The 26,084-nt window shown below is 42.4% G+C and overlaps 1 protein-coding gene across 1 annotated transcript in view; it reads right to left on the reverse strand.

The window, feature by feature from the left end:
* Nucleotides 1-26,084, reverse strand: part of TECRL (trans-2,3-enoyl-CoA reductase like) — a 58,387-nt gene that overhangs the window by 19,210 nt on the left and 13,093 nt on the right. The window contains exons 2-4 of the mRNA XM_035540558.1: nt 25,689-25,740; nt 6,367-6,411; nt 4,918-5,021 (exon numbers count right to left, since the gene is read on the reverse strand). Of these exons, the coding sequence (XP_035396451.1) occupies nt 4,918-5,021; nt 6,367-6,411; nt 25,689-25,740 (201 nt within the window). The remainder of the gene's footprint in view (nt 1-4,917; nt 5,022-6,366; nt 6,412-25,688; nt 25,741-26,084) is intronic.

Raw genomic sequence — 26,084 nt, forward strand, 5'->3', positions numbered from 1 at the left:
GAAGGATGGATATTCTGGCATGGTTCATCGTGAGCTGGTGGCATTCGTTGCCGAGACCAGGAGATAAAATTGCAGTGCTGTTTGCCTTACTAGAAACAGAGGCTGAGCAATCCCAATCAGCCAGTTGGGCAGCCTCAGCAAAAGAGAGGTCTCCTCTTGCCTTATCAGCTCATTTCACGCTGCCACTGGGCAGTAACAAAGAGCCAAAAGTGTATGTGGCCCAAGGAAAGGCATAAATAATATAAAACTATGGCAAGAAATCAGCCAAATGCAAGCTGTTCTCTCCTGATAACCCTGGAGGTTGCAAACTATTAGACTTAATTAAATGAAAAATAAGACCGATCTTATGTATGTAGTTTGTCTTTGTGAAAGGTTACAGTGTTTTGCAGCATCTGACTCTGATCAGCTCAAGACTTGGCCAGCTGTACCAAGGCAGAGCGACTCTCACCGTGTGCAATATTGTGTGTTCAAGCAGAAATCTCTGCCAAGTACAAACTGTTAGCTGTAAACCGGAGGTGCTTTGTGTTACAAATAATTATAGTTGGAAAAGTGGCTGTAGAGGAAATAATGACTTTTTTTTTTTTTTTTTTCCTGGAGATCGTCTGTGATCAAATTCTCTATTGATCCAAGAGTTTAAGCAATCAAAAAAGTTTTGGGAAATTTCTTTGGCAGTTTATGCATTCTTAAACTGCTGAAGGATTTACAGAGAGTCACATGTTCTGTTTCTTGGGCATTGTTGCCAAGTCTTTCAGGCACCCCACACTTCTATGAAAGTATTACTCAGTTGGAAGGGTCCTGTCCCACAACAGTATGTGAATTGGCCCCAAAATATACAAGCTCTAATATGTTTCCAGTGAGAAATACGTTCTCTACCTATACACGCTGCAGATCCTCAGCTCTTTCTCCTACCTTGATCCCAAATTCCTTCCAAAGCAATAATCATATGAGTATTCTTACATTTGTCTTCTTCACACTGACCCACTAGTTTGCTGGGACTCCCAGCCCTCCCACTCCTCCAAATTCCTCAGATCCTGTCTTTTTTCTTAAATTTTAATTGTCTGTACTGCTTATTAAATCCCATGAGGAGGATATAAACTTTTACCAAATTCTCTTCTCCTGTTGCTGAGTTAGGGAAAGCATCCTAAGCTTCCCCACCAGAAGCTCAGAGCTGATTTTGGTGTAGAGGAGGCTAAGGAAAGGAGTCTACAGTAGTTTGGCAACCTCTTTTTCAAACCCACTGATACTCATAAATTGCTTCATATCCCTTCATCCCACAGACTTCATGAGATTACTCCACATTCACAAGACCAACTCCTTGCTCTCAGCCATGGTCACAGCAAACTACTCCTCCCCTATTTATCACCAACCCACACCGACGGGGCAAAAAAAAAATTTTTTTTACTATGTGAGTAAAAGTAGAGGACCACGCTGCCTGGAGCACTGCCTTTACCCCCAAGAAAACAGGCACACCTCATTAAAAATATGTAAAATACAATCTTAAACCTACTAAATATGGTTCCCTTTTTTTTTTTTTTTTTTTTTTTCAGCCAGCTGTATGGTTTATAGTAGCAGAAGTCTTCTGAAATGGTAACTGTGCATGCAAGTGGGGGGCAGGAAGGGGAGGGCTGTGCAAACACAAAGCAAAAAAATGTACAACCTAAGGAACTAGGATAAGCAAATGGAGCAGTTTTGCTGCCAGCCTCAGTATTTTAAGGCTCCCAAGAGTCAAAGTATTTAAGCAATCCCTAATTTTAACTCGGTTACAAAAAATATTTACTGAAGCACTGCGTTTCAGGATTAATCTTCCTTAAAAAATTCACAGACTTGGAGGCATAATATATTTTTCACAGCTCCATGTTGTTTTCGCAGTTCTATTTTGATCCTTCTGGTAGCCTGCCTGGATAGCAACTAGACAACAGAAGCTGATAAATCAGAAGCTGCAATCACTGTTCAAACAGGGAAAGCTTTAACACCAGTCTGAATTTCGGCAGGAAGAATGGCTTTCTTTTTCCTTTTGACTACAGCAGCTCTACGCGTTTGTAGCGGTAAAATGCCAACCATGTTTCAAAAGCCACATGCTACACCACAGTATATAAAAAAAGGTCTCTGTCAAACATGCTTAGGCCCCATATTGGACAGAAATCTAAAATAAGAAGCCATCACCACAGTGGTGGGAATTTCAAACACCTCTGGGGGTGCAGGCTTTGCAGGGAGCATACAGAAGAGATCCGTACACTCAGCTCTCATTCATCTCTCTGCAGATCAGTCAGCAAACCTCAATTATGCCACCCAGGTATATCATTGATACTGTATCAATTCCCAGAGTAAGGGAATTGATAAAGCTTGTGCAGAAGCAAATTAGGTGTTTCTGCTAATATTTGTTTTATTAAAAAGAAGACAGATGAAAGGGACAGTTCTAACAACATCTACGATGCAAGGAAAGTTTTTGTTTTCTCCCTAAATAGCTTTCTAGAGATGCACCTTTAGGGTCTGAATCCTTCTAAAAGAGCCAAGTGAGGCTGGATTTATACCCACGTTATCCCAGGAAAGGGCTTCATTCTCGAGAGAGTCAGAGCTTAGTTGCTCCAGCGGAGGACAACCGTAAATCCTTCCCACCACTTTGTCTTTCCTCTCTTCCTCAGAGCAACTCAGCCCCTGGAACTTGTTGGCATCTGGGTAGCCCATCAGGGCTGGGGTGCAACCTGAGCCCAGGGAATGTCTGGCCTTTCACAGCACAAACCAAACCTATTTGCACAGCCACCGTGCAACCATGTTTTCAGAAGGCAGCGGCTGAGAAGGAAGCATCCTACCACGTGGCAACACTTAAGAGAGTAGGCAACAGGAGACAACAGGCCCTTGAGTCATCAAGGTGATGTCTGACAAGGACTGTAAATCAGAGACCATGCATGCCCCACAAGAGAAAGTGAGGTTTCCTGACTCAGAGATGTATGCTCCTAGACTTAGGGACCCAAACTGTGTTCACTTGGGAACAGACAACAGCATTGCCTTTTCTTTTACAACATGCCTGCAAGAGGGTACTGCTCCCGGGAGGTGCAAGTGGGTAGTCCTTTCCCCTAGCCCCTACCTTTTAAAAAACATGAGCTCCTCTTCTGTGCTTAAATCCCCAAGACTGAAGGACTTGGTGTCCTTGATCCTCAAGTAGGCATCTCAGGTATGATCCCAGTGAGGTGAAAAGCCCCAGCAGACAGACCTCTGTGCTTAGTTTTCCCCCAGCAAGATCCATGCCCAATGCATCATTCCTTGGAGCAACAGCACATCTCCATATGCTCCTATGCCTATTTTTAGATTGCAGAACTGAATGTGGCCCTTTGTACTTCAGCTATCATTTTGCTGATGAGATAAGAATATTTTTATTCTGTGCCTTGTTTATTTAAATGTCAACCCTTTAAATCATAAGTGTCCCTCCCTGTGTGCATAAATCTGATGGAACAGCAAGGGGTTTGAATGGGAGCTCTATGCACAGCAAAAATAGCAGTAAAACTGTACATCCTGTGTGCAAATACATTCTTAATTGCTATTGTTAAAATACAATCTTTTATGATTTTTCTCTATTGCTGTAGACTAGCTATAAAATCTCTCCACTGTTTAAACTAAATGATGTGGCCAGGAAGATTTCTCCCACTGAGAATAGAGACAATTTAAAATGTGGAACAGAATGGGGTAAGGTGAGTATTCAGAAACTCGTGGAGTCAACTTTCTGCACACACAGATCAAATCGTAAAAAAAATGCCACTGCCTGCAGTATCAGTGCCTAGTCATAAATGCACTATTTATAATGGGATATTAAGCTTTAGTTATGTTACTGTCTTAGGCTACATAAACCACCAGGAAAGGAGAGAATAAATAAGGCTCGTGCAGATTACTTAGTTGCAGCAAACAAGAGGCCACACTACTCACACTTTTTGCTCTTCAAGGAAATTCCACAATTGCTTTTCCATCAGGGATATTTTAAAATGCTACAGCAGAGATGGGATGGGTGCGGGGGACACAGGACCTCAACTAGCATTAATTAGTATGGCAGCATGGAAATCAGTGGGACAAAGCCTCAGCCTTGGCAAACACACAGATCTCTAAACGGGTAGAGGTCACTGAGCGTGAGCTGCTCCAACTCCACTGATGTAATCTGCTTGTTAAAGCCTGGAGGTTTGGGTCCTGTACTGGAGCTGGGAAAGATAGATATAGGTCACATTCTTACTCTTAGGGGTTAAAGCCTCCCAGAGACTGTGCTGCTAGGGGCTACGTGCTACCCTGGCTAGTAAGAAATGAATGTGACCTTGAGCGGGACAGATGGATACGTGACTTCATAGTGCTGATCCAGAAACTGTTTCTTCCCAAAGTCAGAAGCAATTCTGGCAGAAACACCCACCTTGACTGTACTGGTTAATTGAAAAGGAGCCGTGTAATAGCATGTCCATTCTATTAAGCAACTTGTAGCAATACAAGTTAATAAAACCCATAGTGACCCACTGTAGGACATTGCTGTAGGACAGTCCCATGCAGTAATTTTCCTGCTTTAGTAACAGGTTTACCAGAAATCCATATTTTATTTATTTGTTAATATCTTTTCAAAGCTGAGGAGCCTTGCAGCAAATGAATATGTTTGGCTACAGGTTCTACACGGGCATATAAACCCTGGATAAGTTAAAAATGTTTTTAAAAATTGATCTTTTTTTCCTCAGGAAATATTGTTACGTCCACCTTCTAATCTTTAATAGAATGTTAGAGTTAGCATGGTGATAACTTGTTTTACTACCAATTTAATTTTGCTTTGACTGCTAATATAGTAATTACACTATTTGACATAGGGAAGGGCAGGCTGAGGAAGTTGGAGCAGTTTGATGCTAAAACACAGTGTACGTTAAGGTGTCATGCTTACTGTTACAAGAACATACTTACTGTAGTCCAACCAACCTGCTGACCCAGGTCTGTAAAATACAGTGTAATGATGGAGGAAACTGCAAGGCTTTGAATGTTAACGGAGTCCTTCAGGTAGGGCCCATCTGTAAGGATAAAAAGGGAAGAACAAATGACATGAACAGCACACATCCTCACGGTGGATCCTTTCAGCATAGCGTGTAGGCTGCCCTGTTAATAGTCAAGGAGTTAAACCATTTTCTTGAATTTGCATTGCACTCTAGTGCCTATGCCTTACGTGTAAAAGGCACAACTTATATTGTGATTTATTTTGGTGACTTGGTCCTTGTTCTCCAGGTTAGCAGCTTAGAGCATTTCTATGGGAATTATTCTTCTCTTCTTTTAACAAAAGCGTTAGGCTGACATGCTGCTGGGCAGCAATGCACAGCAATTGTTATGATGCTATCTCTGTTCATCTAGATCATTAGAGACATGCCATGCAATCACACAGTTTCATAGATCACTTTTCATTCTGTCTTGCAAGACTAATGGGAAAGTCAACGTTATACAGCCTCTTGGTCACTGATGCCTTTTGATAGTTTTTGCCTGAGTATTTGCATTCTCAGGGTATTTTACAATAGGTTCCACCATCATGGTGAATGCAACTTCTTAGGCAAAAGCCCCCAGTCCAGGATTTCTTTGTGAACTATCAGACCTAGGCAGACCATGTGTATCTGAGCATTACGTTCCTTTTCACAGCACTCTGAGGCATCTGTTCCCAGTCCTAATGAACCGGGAGTGAATGAGAAAAGACACCAAATAGGAAGATACAGTTCTTTTTCAGAGAGGCGGTGAGCTGGATATTAGGAAACCCCAACAGCCACGGGCATGGGGTTTTGCCATGGCCGCAACACTTCTTTCTCTTTTCTAATTTACATATTGCATCTCCCTTTCGACGTATGTTTGTTCACTGTTTAGGTCAGGGAGGGTGCCAAATTCTGCCAGCTGCTCAGATCTCACTTTCTGGGGCTCTGTCCTACTGCATGTCCACAGACAAATGCCACTTGGTCAGCAGCAGCTACAGCTCCCATGGCCATGTCCAGCAAGAACTGGTGTGCTGGCCCAAAAAAGGAGGCTGCCTCCTGTGGCCAGTTGTATCTTCTGATGAGGCTGCGAACAACGAGTGCAACTGGAATCACAGTGAGGGACTGACATCGGTGAATTTTGCCATGAATGGCTTTAGAACTGCTTTGTCTTCATTATCCGAGCACATGCTGTATTCTGAAAAGTTTTTACCCAATGGTTATGAAAACCATTAGACTCCTGTACTGATGAAGAAGCTAATAACTTCATGATTTATATCAATTAATGAAAAAGTACTAAAAGTTCACCTACTAACATATATCATGAGAGTAATACTATTAGGAGGATAACTTGCCAAAGGTTTAGTAATACGTTAGGGGTCTTTTTAACATCCATATGAAAACTTACTGCGTTCCAGTTGCAGACCAACACGGGAAGGGTACCACTGGGGGCCTGTTCAAATCACAAAGCACAGCTGTTAATTTCATGGTGGATGATCTAAATTTATCTTCTTGCTAGTATTCTTTTTAGCTGACGGATACAAATATGAGGTAAAAAAAAAAGTAATAATCCTCTCTTTGGGTCTCAGCTATACAAGGAGAATACAATAGCGCTAGGAGGGATGCACAGCACAACACATACAGGTAAAGCAGAAACCCCTTTTCCTAGGTCCAGTGTTGGATGGGCCAGTCTCATTGCTGAATGCTCCATTAGTACATGGAAAATACAATGTGCATACACTACTGGGGAGTATAAATAGGACCCTATTTATTAATATATTTGTCAAAACACCATATTAAATCTGTCAGTGTAGCCTTTATGCCCAGAACGATGCTTTTTGTACAGTCTGGTCCATAGGGGGTTGTTTTTTCCCATTTAGGAATATAAAATCTGACTAGGGACACACAGCTAGCACTACTTCTTAATCACAGATGCTCAGTCAGTAATCTTTTAGGCAAATAGTGAACAGAAAGCAGAGGCGTCTGGGTAGCTAATACTAGGTCACATATGATTTCCATGATACTCATCACCTTATGGATGTTTCCTAGAAGCAGCTTTTAAAATGGTCTAGTTTAAAGGCTGCTCCTATAAATGCACAATAGCAGTTGGAGGTCGTTATTAGGTGCCCTTTGATGATTTTAGATGGAGACCAGTCAGTTTGTTCAAATAGGTACAGATCTCCAGCTGCATTTGTGCTTCTCAGTGCCAGAGCGAGTGGGTAAGTGCCAGAGAAGGACTGCAGAAAAGATTGTGGCCATCCAAATTGCTAACTTACTCAGCTCTGTGTAGTGCCTGTATGCAGGAGGCTCTGACCCAGTAGCTGTGCTGGCTGAAGGGACAAGGTAAGCACACCTCCTTTGCATTGTAAAGAGACATAACATAGTTTTAACTGCCTCCTCCTCCTGCTTCAGATTTGCTGCTGAAGGGTTTTTGGGCTGATCTGGCACGCTTGGCATTGGAGCATCCTTGGGAAAACTTACACAGCCAACATTGTTGACTGAGCTTTGGGGGCAGCAAAGTGTGACAGAGGAAAGGGAAGGAACAGCTGTGCTATGGCATCCCCCAGCCATTTCCACGGTGCTTGTCTTTGTTTCTTTTGATGTGCCTTAGGACAGCAGATAGCCTGAAGAAAATTTGCTTTGTCTCTTCAGTTCAAAGTCTGAGTGAAACTGGTCAAATACAGCTGTGGTTTTCTTTAGACCCACCTTACAATTGTTGGTATTGCTGTATTTAAGATACCATTATTCATGTACCTTAAACAAATGGAACAAAATCTTCATAATAAGTGTAACCAAACATGGGAACAGTTGCCTAGAGAAGCTGTGGGATCTGCTTCCTTGGAGGTGGTCTAAACTCAACTGGGGAAGACCCTGAGTCATCTTAGATAACTTTGAAGTTGGCCCTGATCTCAGCAGAAGCCTGGACCAGATGAACCCAAGAGGTTGCTTCCATGATGCTACGTGCCATGATGGTCAGGAGAGCTTGTTCACCCCTCCAGCTGGAGGGGAAGGGGGGCTGCACACAGAGTGCACGGCACCGACCCAGACACTCCCATTTCAAAAGCACTTGGGCTAAGTGTGAATTTTGTAGGCAAGAACAGGCATTTGATGAACCCCTTGAACCAGGGCTAATAGCAGGAGGTGAAACACATCCATCAAGTAAGGCGCAAACATTTTTTTTCAACAATTTTTTTTTCAACAATTCATGGCTATTAAAGATAACAAAAGGAAGATAGAGAAAGAGAAGCTGTCTGACTTGTCAAGGAAGATATGATTTGCTCCAGGACAGCAGATATCAATAGTTATTTGGGAGCCTGAAATGCAATGTACCTGCTTTAAATTGGAATCTTCCCCTCAGCCCCCCCAACTCATCTTACAGTATGTTTCAATAAAAGCCAATTTACCTGATCCTGTGGCAAAGTGCTTATAGGTATGGCTCTTCATCTGCACAAGGGCAAGCAGAGGTTGTGCGTTTTAAGCACGTCATCCCACATTTCCAGTCCTCTAGCCTCAGCACGCCATTATTTTTGAACATACTCAAAGATTTAGACAGATGGGAATGTGCCTTTGCTTCTGCTCGTCTGCAGTGGCCTTGTCATTACCCCACTGCGTGTCTCTGGTTTCCAGGCCATCTGTGGGGTGCTGTGTGTGTTTTGCTGGGGGGACCTGGAGTTAGCTGTCGGGATGTCTCTTCCCAGCTCTGTATATTGGCAGGGGCCCAGTAGCTAAAGTCAAGTGGAAATGTTATACAGATGGAATGGGGGGACAAAGTGCAAATGCATCTCTTTTTGTACATATGTCAGTTTTAGTCTGGACAGAAAGGTTTCTCGCTTTTAGTCTTTACTGGCCGCAGAGTATAGCAAGGCTGTTCTGGAGTCTTGGCTGCCCTGGGATCCTGCAAAAAACAGCCTTGCTTTCTGGAGGGAAGTGCGACTCCACTTTGCTCGGGAGATCTCTCTCAGAGCTCTGGCTGGTCTGTTCTCCCAGCCTGATGAGAGACTTCTTTCAAAGAGAAAACCCCACACATTTCTAGGCCTCAGCAATTTGCCTGCTCATCACTGCGTGACGGTCAGCCAAGGGGACCCTGGCTCCCCTTGCCACCTGCCTTCTTCTAGTGACTGAGCATTTTCCAAAGGGCTCTGACAACTCTGGATTTCTGTCTGGAAATTTGGGAAGCCATTCCAGTCCAGCCTGGCTCTGGCAAGCACACATTCATGTCAACCCTGTAGGAGAAGAGCTTTCTTTTGAGAGTGCAAAGAAGCCAACCACAGTGTCTCATCATCACCCCCGTTAAATCTTGCTGCTGCCTGTCAAACAGGGGGTCGATGGCTCTCTCTGACACCTCGAGCCAGCAGTAGCTGGCAGATGAGCTTTACCTACTGTCAGCAGGAGTTCACAAGTGCACATGGAAAGTGCATGCTCCAGGCAGAGCAAACAAGCACTCATTAAAGACGGAGACATAGCTGCAGCTGTGTGTGGTGCTCGAAGGCCTCTCTGCACTCCCACATCTGGCAAAGCTCCCCTTGCTTCCTGCTGGAGCTGGAGGCTTTCTTTTTTCCAGGGATTTATTTTTAGTAGGGTTTACTTCCCAGTTTATTCTTATTAACACTCTCCTTTGGTGCCTTCTGTAGAGATTAATGGTGATCCAAGAGCATAGGTGACTGAAGCTTATCTTGTAACTCCTGCTGAGTGTAAGATCAAGCACATATTATTATCATCTACTCACTAATATTTTGAGAGTGCATCAGAGCTCAGTTGTGAGCTCCACATGGTACTGGGGAGGTTATATTTATTCCCTGTGTGCTCCTTGTGATCAGCAGAGCTGCTCAGTTCCCCCATTTGGGGTTTATGGTTTTGGCTAAGAATTTCAGGCTTGGAAGACAGTTGTAAAAATAACTAAGTTTTCAGCCCACTTATATCCCAGACTGGTCTTAACTTAAAAAAAAAAAAAAAACAAAACAAAACAAAACAAAAAACCAGATGTAGGCTGGCCAGAACATAAGAATGGCCATCATGGTTCAAACCATGGGTCTGTTTAGCTGATATTAAATCTGCCAGCATTTAGCCAATGTTGTGATTCCTCCATCCTATTTCCTAGATTTCTAGCATTTGTGTGGAGTAGCTGTGGCTTCTTTCACCCATCTTGCAGTGTGCTTAAACAGCCATTGAAATTGCTTCCTGGTTTTTCATCTCCTATTTGATTCTCTCTACTTTTTAGACTTATCCTTGAGGATATAGAATGTTTGTCTCTGTCTTTAAAACCATCACCCCCAAATGCATGCACATGGGTACTTGAAAACTTGCCCCATTCCTCAGCTGAAAGGATATTCACAAATTGCTTGATTTTTTTCACTGTTGTGATTCAAAAAATGTTTGTTCTATGCGTGCAAGCTTCCTTTATTATGGATAAGTAAGCAATTCATGATGCTTCTTAAGCCATTTACCATATTCCTTCTTCTCTGTCAGGAATCTGTTCCAACTTGGTGGAATATTTTAGTCCAAAACAGAAAAAGACATATATCCATTATGAAAAAGTAAAAATATTTAAAGCATTTTAATTTTTTCAACACAAGAAGTTGATATTTTCTTGGAAAGTGACACTAAAGTAAAGAAAGTAAACATTGACTTCACTCTTTATATTTAAAATATGAAAGTGAAGAAAAATATTTAATTTTAGCCAAGTTTTTTGTTGTACATGGCAGTATTTAAAACAAAAATTTAAACCTAAGCAAGCTGACACGTTAGAAGGAAGGATATAAAAATAAATAAATAAAAACAGCCATTTTAAATTTGGCCATCTCCAGCTAATAGCCACCTGATAATATTGGAGATAAAAGGAGAGGTACTGCTTGTACACTTAATAAAATGGCAGCCTCAGTACCACACATGCAAAGATGCACAGGAAACCAAGCTCTGTTGGTCCCACTGTTTGGTTTTTTTTCACTGCATTTTTACTAGAATTTCAGTAAATGAATCAGCAGACAGTCACAAGAGCTGAGGACAGTTTTAAAAGCCCATATACAGTTTTAAAAGCGTGCAAGGTTACTCTTTATCCACATGATTTAAATTGACCTTAATGTGTGCTCCACTGCTTAAATATGACAGGAGGTTTTGAAAAATTAACAACCAAGAAATCTAAGTGCTAGGTATTTTCCAATAATTATGAAATTGAAGGGGTCACTAATTTTTATTATTTTTCATAAAAAAATTTTAGTGCATTGCCTGTTCTTTAGTAAATTACACACTCAAATGCCTATTTGTCACGTAGTATTTATGAAGTTACATGAACCTATATGAGAGCAAAGGTTAAAAAAATAAATAAAAAAATCATGAAGATCTCTCCTGCTGGGAAATTAGGTGCATTCCTTAGAACTCAGCCATGCAAAAGCTGTTCCTCTTGGGGGGTAAGGAGTCTAAGAAATGCCAAGCAGAGCTGACAGACATAGTTTGGAGATAATTATCAGATTGACTTTCCATGAACAGCTAATTTTATCAGTTAAATTGTTTGCTTCTCATTGTTTTTCACCACCCATGCATCTCTAATAACAAATAGGCTTAATAATTACCAGCAATACCTGCTGTGATATGAATAGGATGATATGAACAACAAAATTACTATAATCAATCAGCAGCAGCATGCTGCTTAAATTTGCAGAAGTATAGGAAATTCTGGGGAACGTGGCGGTACCGATGTCCCTTATATGATCGCAAAGGGTCATGCAGTAGCTGAGCAAGGTAACAGCACCTTCCTGTATGAACTGAGCACAACTGAAATGCACTCTGCCACCTTAACCAGACTGTTGATCTGGTATCTGTGTTGCAGTAATAAAAGGTTGCGAAAAAAGACTCATGCATTGCTGGGGGGATGGTGTTTTTGTACATAATAAATAGAGACAGACAGACATACTGACACACAGATTATCTTGAAAGTAACTTGCTGGACTCTTTCCTTGAAAAGTAAATGCTGAACAAATATAGTTATTCCGAGTCCGTGACCTCAAGCAACAATGGTCATAAACATCATTTCTCTCGGCTGCAGCAGGCATGTGTGAGCGCTCCCAGGGACGTTTCTGAGGAAGCAGGTACAGAGATATCACCATGCTGATAGCCACAGCCTTTGCTGGACTGAAGTTTGCACACCCTTGCTTCACGGAGCTGACAGGCAAGCAGGATGCTGAACTGACCTGGAACTGTGGCCTTCTGCTTTTGTTTGGAAGAAAAGGGTGTGGGATTCATTGTGCACTTGAGTGAGTCCTGAGCATGAAGGCAGTAAGCAAGGCACACCTAAGAAGCCACAGTAAAACAAAGCTGGGCCACAAGACCCAGACAGGAAGTACCTGAAGTTATTACTGTGTTTACTTGCCCTGTAATAAATGACAGGTACAACACAGCTGTCCTTGCCTGGCACCGTACTGAGCTTATGGGGGCCAGGTGAACAACAAAATGCTGCTTCCACCTCTTGCTAGGTCCTTGAGAAGGTACCTGCTGCATCCAGGATCTTTTGGCTAGCCTGTGTTTTTCGTTGTAGCAGGACCTTTGATATGCTGTATCAGAGTATTTTAGGAGGGAGCAAGATCTTGACTTAGATCTGTGTTTTTATGGGAAGCCAGTACAAAGAGCAGACCCAGTGGGCCCTGTTGGGTAAAATCTCAGCAGGGCACTGAAAGAAAGGGATGTTGGTTTTAACGGCTAAAAAAATAAATCCCTTTTCTTTCTCAGCTTCTCTTTCCTCTTACCTGAGTTACCTGTTAACTTTCTGAGGATGATATTTGGCCACGTGTTTTCCAAAGGCATCTTGATCTCTACTTGCTATGCCTACACAAAAACCTGCTTTCTTAATTACTTGAAATTTGAAAAAGAATCCATTTGATCATTAGCATCCATTTCTTTCTTCTGTTTTTATAATACATGAATGCATCTAGCTACAAACATACTGCTTGCACATGGAGAGCAAGCTGTGAGCAGGGCGAACTGACGCCTCCAGTACTTAGCTAAACCAACAGTGCTACAGAGAGGTTATGGACAGATCTGGCCAAGAGGCACAACAAACACACTTCCCAAAGCCTACAAAGCAAGTAAATCCCAGCCTGACAAAGTGTCTGGTCATGTGCTTCCTTTTTAGCTGTCCGTTTGACAGATGCTTAAAATCCACGATCGTCCATTTTTCCTACATGAAGTCATGTGTCTGCACTGTTTGCTTGTGCTCAGAGCTGCTGTTACCTCAGCACCCACCTCACAAAACCTCACAAGGCCTGATCCCGAAGGTGTTTCAGAGCACACCTACCAGCTCTAACAGCAGAGTACTACATTACATCAGTCCCTGCGGGCACTCCCTTAAAAACAGTGTCAAAATTATACTTTTCTCGCCCAGGATCTGACAAACCTGGGTAGCCCCATCCAGCTGGAAGCAGCTGTGCAGCTGTGACTCTGTCCAGCTGTGCAACACCAGCCTGCATGGCTCTGCACTGCACCCTGGAGCACAAATTCACCTGACTACATTTTCATCAACTTCTAACTTTTACAAATGCCTGAACCTACCGAGGAACAGAGCACTCCTCCCCACCGCCACTCACTCAGCGAGTTTTTTTCCTAAAAAAAAATTAAACTTTAGCTATATTCTGATCAGGCAATAATGGACAAATTTCTTAAGAGTCAGCAAAGCTTGTCTTAATGAAGATCAATTGTTATTAGTGGAAAACAGAATATTATTTGTCATTTAGAGGTCGATTTCTGTCACTAGCAGATTAAGCTTTCAATTCTCCATCTCAAACAGCTTGGTGCTGAAAACAACTGGAAATTTAGACAAGCAAAAAGCATCAGAAACTAAAAGCCGGCAAGCATGCAAGCAACATTTATATATGTATTTGAATAGTTTTGCTACATTGTTTCTTAAAAAAAATAAAATAAAATAAAATAGAAAGGAAAAAGAAAAGGCAGCCCTGGTCATTTCAATTTTCCATGTAGCCTGCTGCAGAAAGTATAATTAATTTTGATCTTTCTGTGTAGATTTGCATTTAAATTGATGTGTGTGAGCAAGGGAAGGGAATGAGGCTCACCTTTTATTTCATTAATAACAACCACAGAGCAGAATACAGAGGAACAAGCAAACAGATATTCTGACAATGATGGAGCTCGAAGCAATGTTCCCATAAGGGAACGAATGCCCTTAAATCGGAGCGAGGAGGTGAGGAGCTGCTGGATGCACAGTGCTGCGGCACTGCAGGAGCACTCAGGCTGAGAGTACCCACCTGCAGCAGCACAGCACACACTGCCTGGCCCCGAGCAGCTCCCCTCTCCTGGGCATCGTGCTGCAGCTCCTGTGGCAGTGGTGGGGATCAGTTGGTGAGGCTGGACCCACTGCACTCTGCTCTGCGTAATGGGTTTGGGGAGTTTTTTGAGCAGGGGACCCCCAGGGAGGACTGCGCCCTGTGATCCATGCACTAAAATAGCACGGAGCTTGCTTGATATTATTTGCAGACATTTGGGTCCTGGCTCTGAAGTGCCAATGCCAATGAAAAGAGTGACTTAGTAATTTATGCCGATTGAGTATTTTAATTCTGGCAGTTATCTTTGCCTTTGATTCTTCTCTCTGTACAAGTTTGAATAGGATAACGAAGATAATTGCTGAGGTATCAGGGGGATGTGAGAACTCAAGCAGGATTTTCTTCCTCGTTACAAGCTGTCAGAAAAGCCTTAATGCAAAGGGTGACCCAAACATGAGACACTGCACATTAAGGAACATGCATTTGGCAAACTGTGTATGTGTTTCAGGAACTACAAGATACCATTCCTTCTCTATCTGCCTGTTCATATAATAGCGTGGGATTTTCAAAAAGGCAGCTTTATGTTTGGTGGTTTATGAAACCGCTTATCATCCATCTGTGTCCTTAACTGCTCAAAAACCTTTACAGGTGTGGCATTGGCCAACCCACCTAAGGGTTTCATAGGCAGTAAAGCAGAGCATTTAACACAGGTATCTGAACATCCTTGCAGTCTCAGAAAAAAGAGCAACAAGATATAAAAGCCTGTTTCAGAATGACTTTTCTTTCAGAACCTTTGCTCGTGTTCAGCCTATGCAAGTTTGTGAGAGAACCAACCAGCACTGTGCCTTATGATGAAGGTATTATGTGATAGGCCGTGTTTCAGGGCACTGATAACACAGGTCATTGCCTCCTCACTTCAGAAAGCTCTGTTTTGGGTACTGCCACAATTAGCAAGCCTGTCAGGCACATTTGGGCAGCAGTTCTCCACAGAGCTACACACGGGGCACAGAACTGACAGGGCAGTGGCACCGAGGCCTTCCCTGCTATTTGCCTCTCTCAGGTGGGAAACTCAAATTCAGTGAGGACGAGGGAGCCACAGCATCCCTCAGCCTCTCCCTCTTCCTCTCACTCTCTCAGGGGTGCTGAGCACCTGTATGAGCTGCTGAGCGCCCTGCATTCTTGCTGAGCTCCACCAGGCCTCAGAGGGACTGCTGCTTTACCCCATACTACGTTCCTGCTGCCTGAACGCAGTATGGGGGCCATGGAGCAGCCTTGGGGCCGTGCTGTTATGTTGCAGCATCAGAAAGCACCTGGTGGTTCAACAAGCACAGCTGACAGGGCAAAGATGGCTCAAAAGCTCATTTATCCCTCCACCCCAGGTGTACTGGGCAGAGGAGAGTCCTACCCCAGGCCCTAGCTGTGTTTCTTTAAAAGTGTTCCTTAGTCAATTAGCTAATAAAGTATGCTAATGAGGTATAATTTCAATATTTGACTGTCCAGGGGATAGCTCTTTCTCCAGCTCCTAATCTAATCAGGATGCGTTCCTTCACTAACCCCTAATAGCAGTGCTTTATATTTTTATCTAACAACCACACCAATGCTATCACCAATTAAATGAACGCATTTGAACTGACATGATTTCTTCCTTTGTGCAAATTAAATCCTCATAAATACATTGGTAAATTCACCACACTGAAAGTTAATCCTTGCTAATATGAAGGCTAAATTGTAGCTTTGCCATGGGCCATGAGGAAGGGGCAGCACAGAGCTGCCCTGCTTTGGCAGCAGATCAGACACCAGCAGGCGAGTCACAGGCCCTGTCATGCTCCTGTGTCCTTCCTGAGAGAAGTTTATTTGGGCTGGTTTAATTCTCCCACCCCAGCACCTTAATTAAGTTAAGCAGAGGCTTCTGTGCCTCTGAAGCACTGCCATAAAGCTTGTGAAACTGCTCTTCCTCCTTCAGCTTTATGACAGAGGGCAAATACTTTTCCCTTGCATGCTGGGAAGAACTAAATGCTGGGATAAACGAAAGAAAGAACTAAAGACTGGGATACAGAGGTAGGTGTGCAAAGAGCATTTAGAATTAGGCACCTATCTTACACTAGTAACAATGTGAGTCAAGCAAGGCCTGTCCATGTTTTATATGAGCACAGCTTATGAGTGAGCTGCAGACCCAGAATACCTCGCATGTCGATTATTTCAATGGTGAATTATTTTCAGCAGCAAATATATTCAAGATCATTGTAATGTGGGGACAATTTAGAAAGAGGCAAAACTCCCCTCTATCACATTATTTTTATTGTAAATCATTTGTTCAGCTTCTTGTCTTTGATGCATTGCTTTCATTAACTTGAAATAATGGTAAATATCAAGTTTTATTTGAAAGATTTCTTATTTTGATTGTTCTTAGACTTTCTTTCCCTCTATGCCCAAAGAGGAAAATAAATAAATAGGCAAGCTGGGATCAAAAGAGAAAGAGTAAATGAAAGTAAAACAAGTCACTGTCATAAAGCAAACCCAGGGGAAAATCTGAACCTAGCAGCAAGAGCTGCTGCCTCTGCTGTGACCTCTTGAGCAGATGAGGAACCATGGATCTTGTTGGTTTATATTCATCACTCTCCTGAAGCTGTCCAAGAACGAGGTAGGTTCCTCTCATTCTATCACAGGAGATTTGCTTCCTCTTCTGCTATCCTAGGGCCTGTTGGCTCTCTTTCACAAGAAGTCTCTGGCATGTTTTGTGCAGACCCATTCCATGCAGCTCCTCCCAAAAGAAACTACTGGGTCTTTTTGCAAAGCTATCTGCCCAACGCTGGTGCCCAAAGGCATGGGGACCTCTGTGAAAACCTTGATGTAGATTCAGGGCATATTTGAAGGCCTGAAGTGATCTATACCCTACCGTAATCAATACGCATCTCTCATTAATGGACATGAGATTCTTTTCACAATCATGAAGACCTGCTGAATGAACCTTAAGCCCACATGAATGTGGTGATGAACACCAGGTTCAGGTTGGAAGTCTGTTGCTCAGACAAAAATGTAATACCTGAGTTTAAATTGATATAGGAACTCTTTAAGAACAAGAACTACTTTGGCATCTTCTATTAACAGTTCAGTAGGCTTTAATTCTTATTTTATCAGAGAACGCACATTCTCTAGGGCCTGGATTACTTCTATAGTGCCTTGTACTGCCCTTTTCTCAGTTGAGCCATAGGCACTGTAATAAGATACATTGTAAGTAATAACAGGCAATTCTGATAAACAAATTTTGTTGTTTCTCATCTAGATATGTCAATTAAATCTACTGCAAAGGAAAGAAAAGCAAAGAATCTAGCTATGAAATTTCCTTTTCTTAATGAGGCATTTAAGTAGCATCTCACATTTGTTCTCCAATTGTTTACATAGGATGTCATTTGTGATGCATTGTTAGAGTCCTGTAAATCTCAGCTGGGAACAATATCCCAGAGAGCAGAGAGGACCAGTTCTGCTTCAAGCTACATCTCTATAGATTCATTGCCTTTTCTTTTATTATATTACTCATCTGAAAGGATATCTGTAATCCTGCTAATGAAATGCAATAACATCAGATGCAGCATGTGCCAAAAAGAGAAATAATGTGAATTTCCATTAAAGTTTTTGAGTTGATCTTCACTTTTTCTATTTCTGGTTTGAATATCACCTTTTTTTTTTTTTCTGAAGGCCAGCTTACTTCCACAAGCATTTAATAGATAGTCTAGTTTTTGTGTTTTAGACACCTCACTGTCTTCAGTTCAATAGGTCATTAGGCATATATTTAAGTCATTCATTGTCCCAAATGTTTCTTAGGGATCACAGCCAAAACAGACAAAAGAATGCAAGGTGGATGAAAGGCAGGTTAATTATTCTTATTTAATGGATGAGAAAATGAAGCTCAAAAAGGAGAAAGCGTCTGGCATAAAACACACCCAAGTCAATAGCATGACTCCCACTAGTTTTGAATTAAGCCTTGAAGAACTATGTCCCAGATATCACATTCAGTTCAGTGTGAATCAGGCAATTTTAAAAATCTCAGCCAGCCCTTTGACTCTTGCTGTTATCTTCAAAGACCAAAATGCCTTGAATAACTGACCCTAGAAGTCCTACTTAAGGTCATACGGGGCTAAATGCATTGCTTTTACACTAGGTGGGTAAGCCAAAACTCAACCATGGTTTCCTAATGCAGTACACGCTGAAATCATTCTTTATAACAACATGTACGTTTCAGAAAGCAAATCTCCAGGGACACACGATCAGACGCTTCTCAGACTTATTTAGTATCTCTTCCTCCAGTTATGAGATTCGAGCGCTCAGCAAAAGTGAAATGTGGTGCCTAGTCTGGTGTTTGCTCTCCTTATTAGTCAGACAGCTGGAAGCAAGGAGCCAGACTTAGCACCCCAGCTAGGAATGTCCTAATGCAAGTTCTGGGCTTCAGCAGCATCAGCAAGACACACATGGGTCAGGGCTCAAATGGAAGGTTAGGACCCAGAGCTCGGGATGCAAAATGGGTTGTCAGCGAAGCACACACCACTTTCTGGAGGGCTACCTGGGAACCCACATTGTGACTGCAGCTGCAACACTCCCTGCATTGCCTTTCCCTTTGGAAAAAAAGACAGAAGTGGTTTTCTGTAACTCCAACACAGAATGCATGGATGAAGGCTGAAAGTGGGGTATAAACTCTAAATTATTAGTCACTTTGAAAATGAAAATCACAAGGTTAGCTTGGTTTGGCTTCTGCTTTCTTTTAACCATGTTAAGTCAGTGATGCCACCCTCATTTCCTGGCTGGCTATTATAAAAGTGAAAGTATTCCCAGCTCTTAAAGGTATGCTTCAATTATTTTCACAGGTAAGCCATAAATTCGAGCTACGCAAATCTGTGCCAACAGCCAGACTCTTGTATTTTGAATAGAGAGATTTGCACGGATGTGCCATAAATAAGCTGATAGAAAGTCACCCTCCTGAAACTTCTTGCTGCGTAGATCAGAAATGAAGCCTACCAGACAGACTGGCCTCCTGGCTAAATCAGCACGCCAAGGCAAGAAATCAGGTCACTGGAGGACATGCGCACTCAGCAGGGCCAGGAAGCAATTTACTCATGGATTAGATCTGATCGTGAGCTGGAAAGGAATATGGTAGTGATCATTTGATTGTTGTGGCAATCATTTGATTTTCGTTGCTTACTTTATGCTTAGCGTTGCAAAACAGAAAGTAAAGAGTTTAAATATATATGAGCCTTGCTCTGGCAGTAACAAGAAATTCGAGTTCCTAGTAAAGTGAGTTATGTCAACAGGCACAGAGAAGTAAAAAGACCTTAGAACTGTGTCATTTGATGGATACTTATATTCACTGTAACCTAGTCTTCTATTACTATCTGCTGTCTGGCTAAGACAAAAGAAAAGTAAATTATAAAATGAAATAAATCTCATCATGCTTCCTCCTAATCTAGTCATTCTCATTTAGAAAGTCAACACAGATGAATGAGCAATTTACCCAGATGAAATCACTGTAGTTCATAGTGCCCATTTGCAATAACTGCCCGTCCCTAGCGACTCACCTTCATTGTTAATTTCCAGTTGAGTTATGAATGCAGAGAAGGGAAAAATTACTAAAAACAATCATTGGATGTGACTGCTAACCCAATGCGTCCTGTGAATCTGCGACGCAGACGTAATGCTGGGCCCAAGAGTTCTGCACGGGAAGATATTACTTCTCCCTTTGAAAACTTATTCATATATGAGCTGTGACTCTGGGGTAGCATGAACTGCTTAGGATAAAAACAGGAAGGAAGGACTTGGAGATTCGGTAAGAACTGTACAGCTGCCTTTCTGCCTGGGGAGTGCATCCAGCTCAAGACAACTCATGCCAGGATCAGGTCATGGCTCTGTTTCCAAAAGGCTGGCTTTTTCAAGGCCTGGTCTCCAAATAGAGGGCAGAGGAAAGATCCCTCTGGAATGCTCTGTGCCCTAGATATAACTTATTTGGGTCTCTTCAGTTTGTGAGACACATGAAGGGCTCCTGGTTGATTGGCAGGCAAGGACTATGAAGTCAGCTTGGGAGAGCCATAAATAGCATAATTCAGCTTCTCTGCATCCCCAGCAGGTGTATTCATTGGGCACATGAGTCTCTCCAGGCATCTGAATTGACAGATTTCATTAACTTTCTTCAACCTGAGAATCCAGCTGTAACAGGCAGTGTGGAAAAATCAGAGGAACTGCAGGTTCTCAGCAAGACCGTGTTATCAGACACTCCTGATTACATAGAGCCGGTAGGCAAGGCACTGGCTTAGCAGTCACCGTTCTCACTGGTACTGCTCTTAATGACTAATCCCCACAGCATCCTTTCTCACCTCTCTGAGCCTTGCAGTTTAATATCACGGCCAGCCTCTGGATGGAAATTATATGATGCAGTAAGAATAGTCATCCTTTCCAACGACAGTGCTGCATCCAGCTCTTGCATTTTAGCACCAGGCTGGCAAATGTGGAGTTTTACTGTAAGCCCTTGCTCTTGCAATCATGCTGTTAGTTCTCAGATGTCATTAAAAACAGGAAAGGTGCAGATGCAGAACTTGAAAACCCTTTTCAGACTACTTAGGAAGTAGAAAAGAAAGAGGACCTGGTCCTCCAGTAAAGGATTAGTTTTAGTACCTCACATGCCTTAAGCTACTCTCACAAGACTAGCTGTGTCATTTCTAAGCAATGAGAAATCCTCCTCCTTCCTCTTCACCAGGCCAGCTTGGCTTCCACAGCTCTGTGTTTTGACGATCTGCTTCAGGGCTTTGGGAGCAAGCAAGGAACTGATGTTTCTAAAATGCTGCTCTCCTTCCATCTGCCCAGCGCTGGCAGAGCTCAGCACTACTGGCAGGCAACTGCAGGGGGAGCAGAGCTGGCAGCAGCCACAGGTCATTTTGAGAAGGGAAGGAGGGAGAAGATGCACAAGCCTCCCACACCACTGGAAAAGGAGTGTGTGCTATGGTCCTTCTGCTTACGTTTGTCCTCTGGGATGGTAAGGTGTCTCCTTGCATTGGGCTATAAAGACCAATCAGCATGAGGTAGGAACTGCACTGTTTTTCTCCTTGCCCTCTCTCCAGAGGAAAGCAAAGCAAAAATATTTCAGTCATTTTCCAGGGGATGTAGCTTTCAGGATCTCCATAGAAATACCTGCAAGAAGCGGTTATAAGACTGTACCACAGACCACTGAAGTTTCAAAGTGTCCAGAAATTATGATGTTTATTCTTGAGTGCCACCTACTGACAATTTCTTTCTTAATGATTTACTTTGATTAACATTGCTTTTTTTTTATATACTCTATGTAACGTTTGCTAACTTGGAGAGGGAGGCCTGCAGTTTTGGAGCTGAATGATTACGAGTTAATATCTTATTGGGAAAGCTGGAAGCTATGTTCCTTTTTCCTTGAGAACTTCATTCCCCTCTGCAGGCTGGGATGCTCTGCATGTGTTATTTTCATTCCATTCAGCTTCCCTTTTTCCTTCCATCCATTGCCAGGCTTCCTCCCATCTGCCCTTCCTTATCTGCCTGCTGGTCCTGCCTTAGGGGCAGTTTCTGGCCTCCCTAACCTCGCTCTTCTGACTTCAGAGAGTAGGTACAGTTGTGCTACCTCCATGTGCAGGATGTTGTATCCAAGAGTTTTTTAGATTATTGCTGAGCTCTTATTTCCTTTCTGTTCTTCCTCCATTTTCAAGAGCTTTTCCAGAAACTTTTGTGTTCAGTAACCTTGAAAATATTTAATGATCACCGACTCCACTATACTACCTGTTCTCGACGTATTTTATTTTAGTTATGTGATACTTGGATTAGCATTATTATTACAGTTTTTTATTTTCTATCTGTAAGATTTCCTCCTCCACCAGCCCAATACATCTTGCAAAGATAAAAATAAATTAAAGGTGAAGAGTTATTGCCAAGGACAAGAGCTTGCAAAGTTTAGTCTACAAGGTATTTCTTTCCCCATTGAAAACATCATCCTTATAGATAGGGGAAATGCCAGGTACCTGACTCATTATAAGCAACTGAAAAAATGGGACGAGAGGATTCCTTCTGATAGACGAAGTTACTTGTGTGGTTTTACCTCTGCCAGCCAGCCAAAGGAACGAGGAAAAGAGCAGTAAATTCACCTACAGCACAGCACCAATTTGATTGAGGCTTCTGTGGCCGTGCCTTAGATGGTACAGCGTGAAGGTCAGTAACACCCAAGCACTCGGCTGCCACCCAATTTCAGGCAGAAAACAAGCAACAGAAGTGTAGGCATTTGTATGATGCCACCGTGAACAGTGTGGTTTTGTCTGCAAAGCACGTATTGCGGAACTCCTTCCCAGAGGATTTTGCTAAGGTCAGAACTGTAAGTAGGTTTAGAAAGGATTAGACGGGTTCATGGCGGGCAGGTGTGATGTTTCCTATTAAGCATGGCAGCCTGGATCTAACATCTGCTACAGAAAGCCCCTACAGAGCTAGGGCTGGAGCTCTGCGACAGGCAAACTGCAGTTCCCTGCTGATCCCAGCGCTGCCAGTCCCTGCCACAGACGGTGGCTACAGCGGCCAGGGGCTGATCCAAAACTGTGCTCTTCCGTCTGGAGAAAGACTCTTGTTTCCCACGAAATGGCAGTTTATCTTAGGTGGTACCTCCACTAAAAGCTCATAGATCCCCGAATCCCCAGCGATCGCCCCACTGAACTCAGTGCCGCAGAAAACACGGTGTTAGCCTTTGCTGGGGTTGTTTCCACAAGGAGACTTTTGCTGAAGTGAGAGCCATAAAATATTTCAGTATTTGTTCCTGGATTTCTGAGACCAGATTCTTTCATATAAACACAGATCCAAACTAATGTTTGACTGACTTAGAAACTACTGAACGGTAACATGTTATGTGCCACTTGCATCCCATTTCTTTTATTTTAATGATTAGCAGTCTCCTGCTGCAATTCATAATTCAGTCTTTTTTCCTCTTTTCTTGAATCAGGCAGCAAAAACTGATCAGTGACAGAGTTGATGCTTGTGAAATTGCTGCACAGGGGTTCCTCTCACTCACTGAAGGGCTGACAAGATACCAGCTGAGGAGAAAGCTTAATTGCATGGGTGATCAAAGGAGAATGCATGAGGACAGGGAGACTGTAAGGGCGTGTGCGTAGGAGTGTTTTAGCAAGAGATTATAGGGAACATGTGAGTCTGGCACACATAAAATGACAGAAATGAATGCATGAACTAGCACAAATAGCACACTAACCAAAGGCATCCACAGATCAGCTTCAGCTACTTCTCAGCTCTTGCCTAAAAGAACTGTAATATAAATTCTGTAAGCTGTCATCCTCCAAACTACACAAAGAGAAAAAAAGGAAGGTTTGTTCTTTGCCAGAGGAGAAGGAGGAAGGGGGAACCTCAAGTGACAGCAACATCCAGGCTGAGCTGGAAAAGAGAGATCAAAGCAATGAGCTGGAATGGGAAGAAATGACACAGGACATTGACACAGTGTACTCCTGAGAACTAAGAAACTGGGGACTGGAAAAACTTTGAAGGCATATGTCAGCCTTTCCACGTGTTGTAAAGGGCCACACTGTCAGAGGTTCAGTTCATGGTGTGTGTCGTGCTTTGTTGTATTACTTAACATCTTCCTTCATACACCGCGCCACTTAATCCCTGGATGCATTTGGGGAGTAAGGTACCTCTAAATATGAAAACAGGTGCCAATAAAATGGCTGATACACAAATTTGCACTATTTTATCCCAAATTAATTAAAAACCTTATTACAATTAAATTGTCATAAGCCTCTGTGCCAGTGATCTTCAGCTGATTTAAGCTGCATCAATATAAATCCAGTCTCAAATGATTTAAGAGAGCCTGAGCAGAAAAGCACTGCATTTCACAAAGAGGTGGGAGGACATATCCTTATTGAAATATTAAATCTTAGGCACTCGGTCTTCACATATTTAGGTGCTGAGTTTTCAGACTTTTAGATTTTTGCATATTGCAGGCTCTTACAGGGGTTGAAAACAAGTGGTTTTGGAGCAGTCATGTCTACAACCTTTTGCTTCATTAACTGAACCTTTGTGTAGTCACAGAAGCCTTAGGCTTCGGTGTTTTATAAAATTCTAAGGACAGAGAAGTATAATGCTTCTTCCACTTATCCTACTCTGAACTTGATATTAGCATCTGACTAAAGCATTTCTTTGCAAAAGGCATCTAGTCGTTAGTGGCATAGACCTTTTTTTTTTTTTTGGTAAAAATAATGAGAAGTCCATCATCTAGAACTCCTACTCCAACAGTAAACCATCCTGAATCTTAGAATCAAATGCCTCATTCCTAATTTGAGTTTTTGTGGTCTTCATTTCCAACCCTCAGTTCTTGTTGCATCTTTTTTTCTACTCAACTAAATACCCCAGTTCAATTTAAGAGGCCTTGCATAGACCTGCATGTCCCATGTGCGTGACACTCAAGGCTACAAGTAATGGTCACAAATAGCAACTTCCCTTCCATGGGCAGGAGTAGAAGAAACATTTCCCAGTCTAGAAGCAAGGTCACAAAACTGGGCTCTCTACAAACATCGGTTACAGCATTTCAGAACTCAAGGCATACCATATATACATATACAATATCTGGTAGCTTTCAGGTACATTTAGCCCCACTCCTCAAAATACTGATACAGCAATTCATAAAGGATAAATGAAAATGCCATCAAACCTTGGCACACAGCAGTTTGTCTTGTTCTTTCTTTCTCCTTTCCATCCAACAACCCCAGTGAGAGCAGGATACCTGTGACTAGGAGGTGACAGAAGAGAAGCATCCAACAAAACTGTTCTGTTCTCTGACAGCAAGAAAAGAGGGATCTTCAAGTATGATTGCTCGTCTCATGTACAAGGTCCACATCTGCTGTGCATATGTGCCAAAAATTACCCTCCCCTATACTATTTTCTCCTGTCCTCATGGATGTGAAAAACAAAAAAAGCAAGAAGAAAGGGAGGTTTCCCTGACCATTAAGGAACTGGACAGTGCTGAGTCAGTTGAGAACTCTGCCAGATTGCCTCCATGATCCCAGATAACTCATTTAATCACTCTGCTTGAGCTCCCTGCTACAGTAACTATTTGGTCCACACGGTCTATTTATAGCCAGCTTGAAGCAATCTAATGTTATCGAAGCTTATCTAATATAACATTGAGAGAGCGAATGCAGCTGAGGTCTTGAATTGACACTGTAACGTTAAAAACAGAATAAAAAAGTATTGCCCCTAATGGGCAAGCAGTGATGAATTATGCAGTCCTCTCCTTCCAGCCTCTCATGTCTGCGATAGCTACAGGAGAACCTTACTCTGAATACTGCTCTAATTTAGCACTGGAGCTGTCAAGCCAGCCTCAGCTTTTGTGTGAGATTTCATGAAAAATAAATTTGACTACTTCTCCATGCTGAAAGGCTTCTAACCATGTCTCCAGCCTGCTAGCCAAAGTACTTACATGCTTTGTGAAATTTGTGTTTCACATCAAGAAGAGTGGATGATGGAGGTACCTGAAAGAGAAAACAAAATGCAAGCAGATTAATTTCTCTACCTTCTCAAAATGAGGTCACTTTTACCCTCCTCTTGTGAAGACATGATTCAATTTGTCTGCAAGTGCTTTAGGCAATAACAAAGAAAATTAATAAATTCCTCTCTCACATGTTGATATATTAGTATTAAGGATTGTTCACATTTGATTTATGTATTACCTGGGCCACCTTTGTTTATTCAATAGAAGAGTAAAATACCAAGGGCAAGAGGGAAAGCTGCTGGCCCTGCTGAGACAGTGATTGCCCCCAAGATCAAACCAATGGGACAACTTCAAGGATTAGCTTTAAGGTTAGGTTCAAGCATG

Source organism: Cygnus atratus, chromosome 4, assembly GCF_013377495.2.
Source record: "Cygnus atratus isolate AKBS03 ecotype Queensland, Australia chromosome 4, CAtr_DNAZoo_HiC_assembly, whole genome shotgun sequence".
Lineage (NCBI taxonomy): Eukaryota > Metazoa > Chordata > Aves > Anseriformes > Anatidae > Cygnus > Cygnus atratus.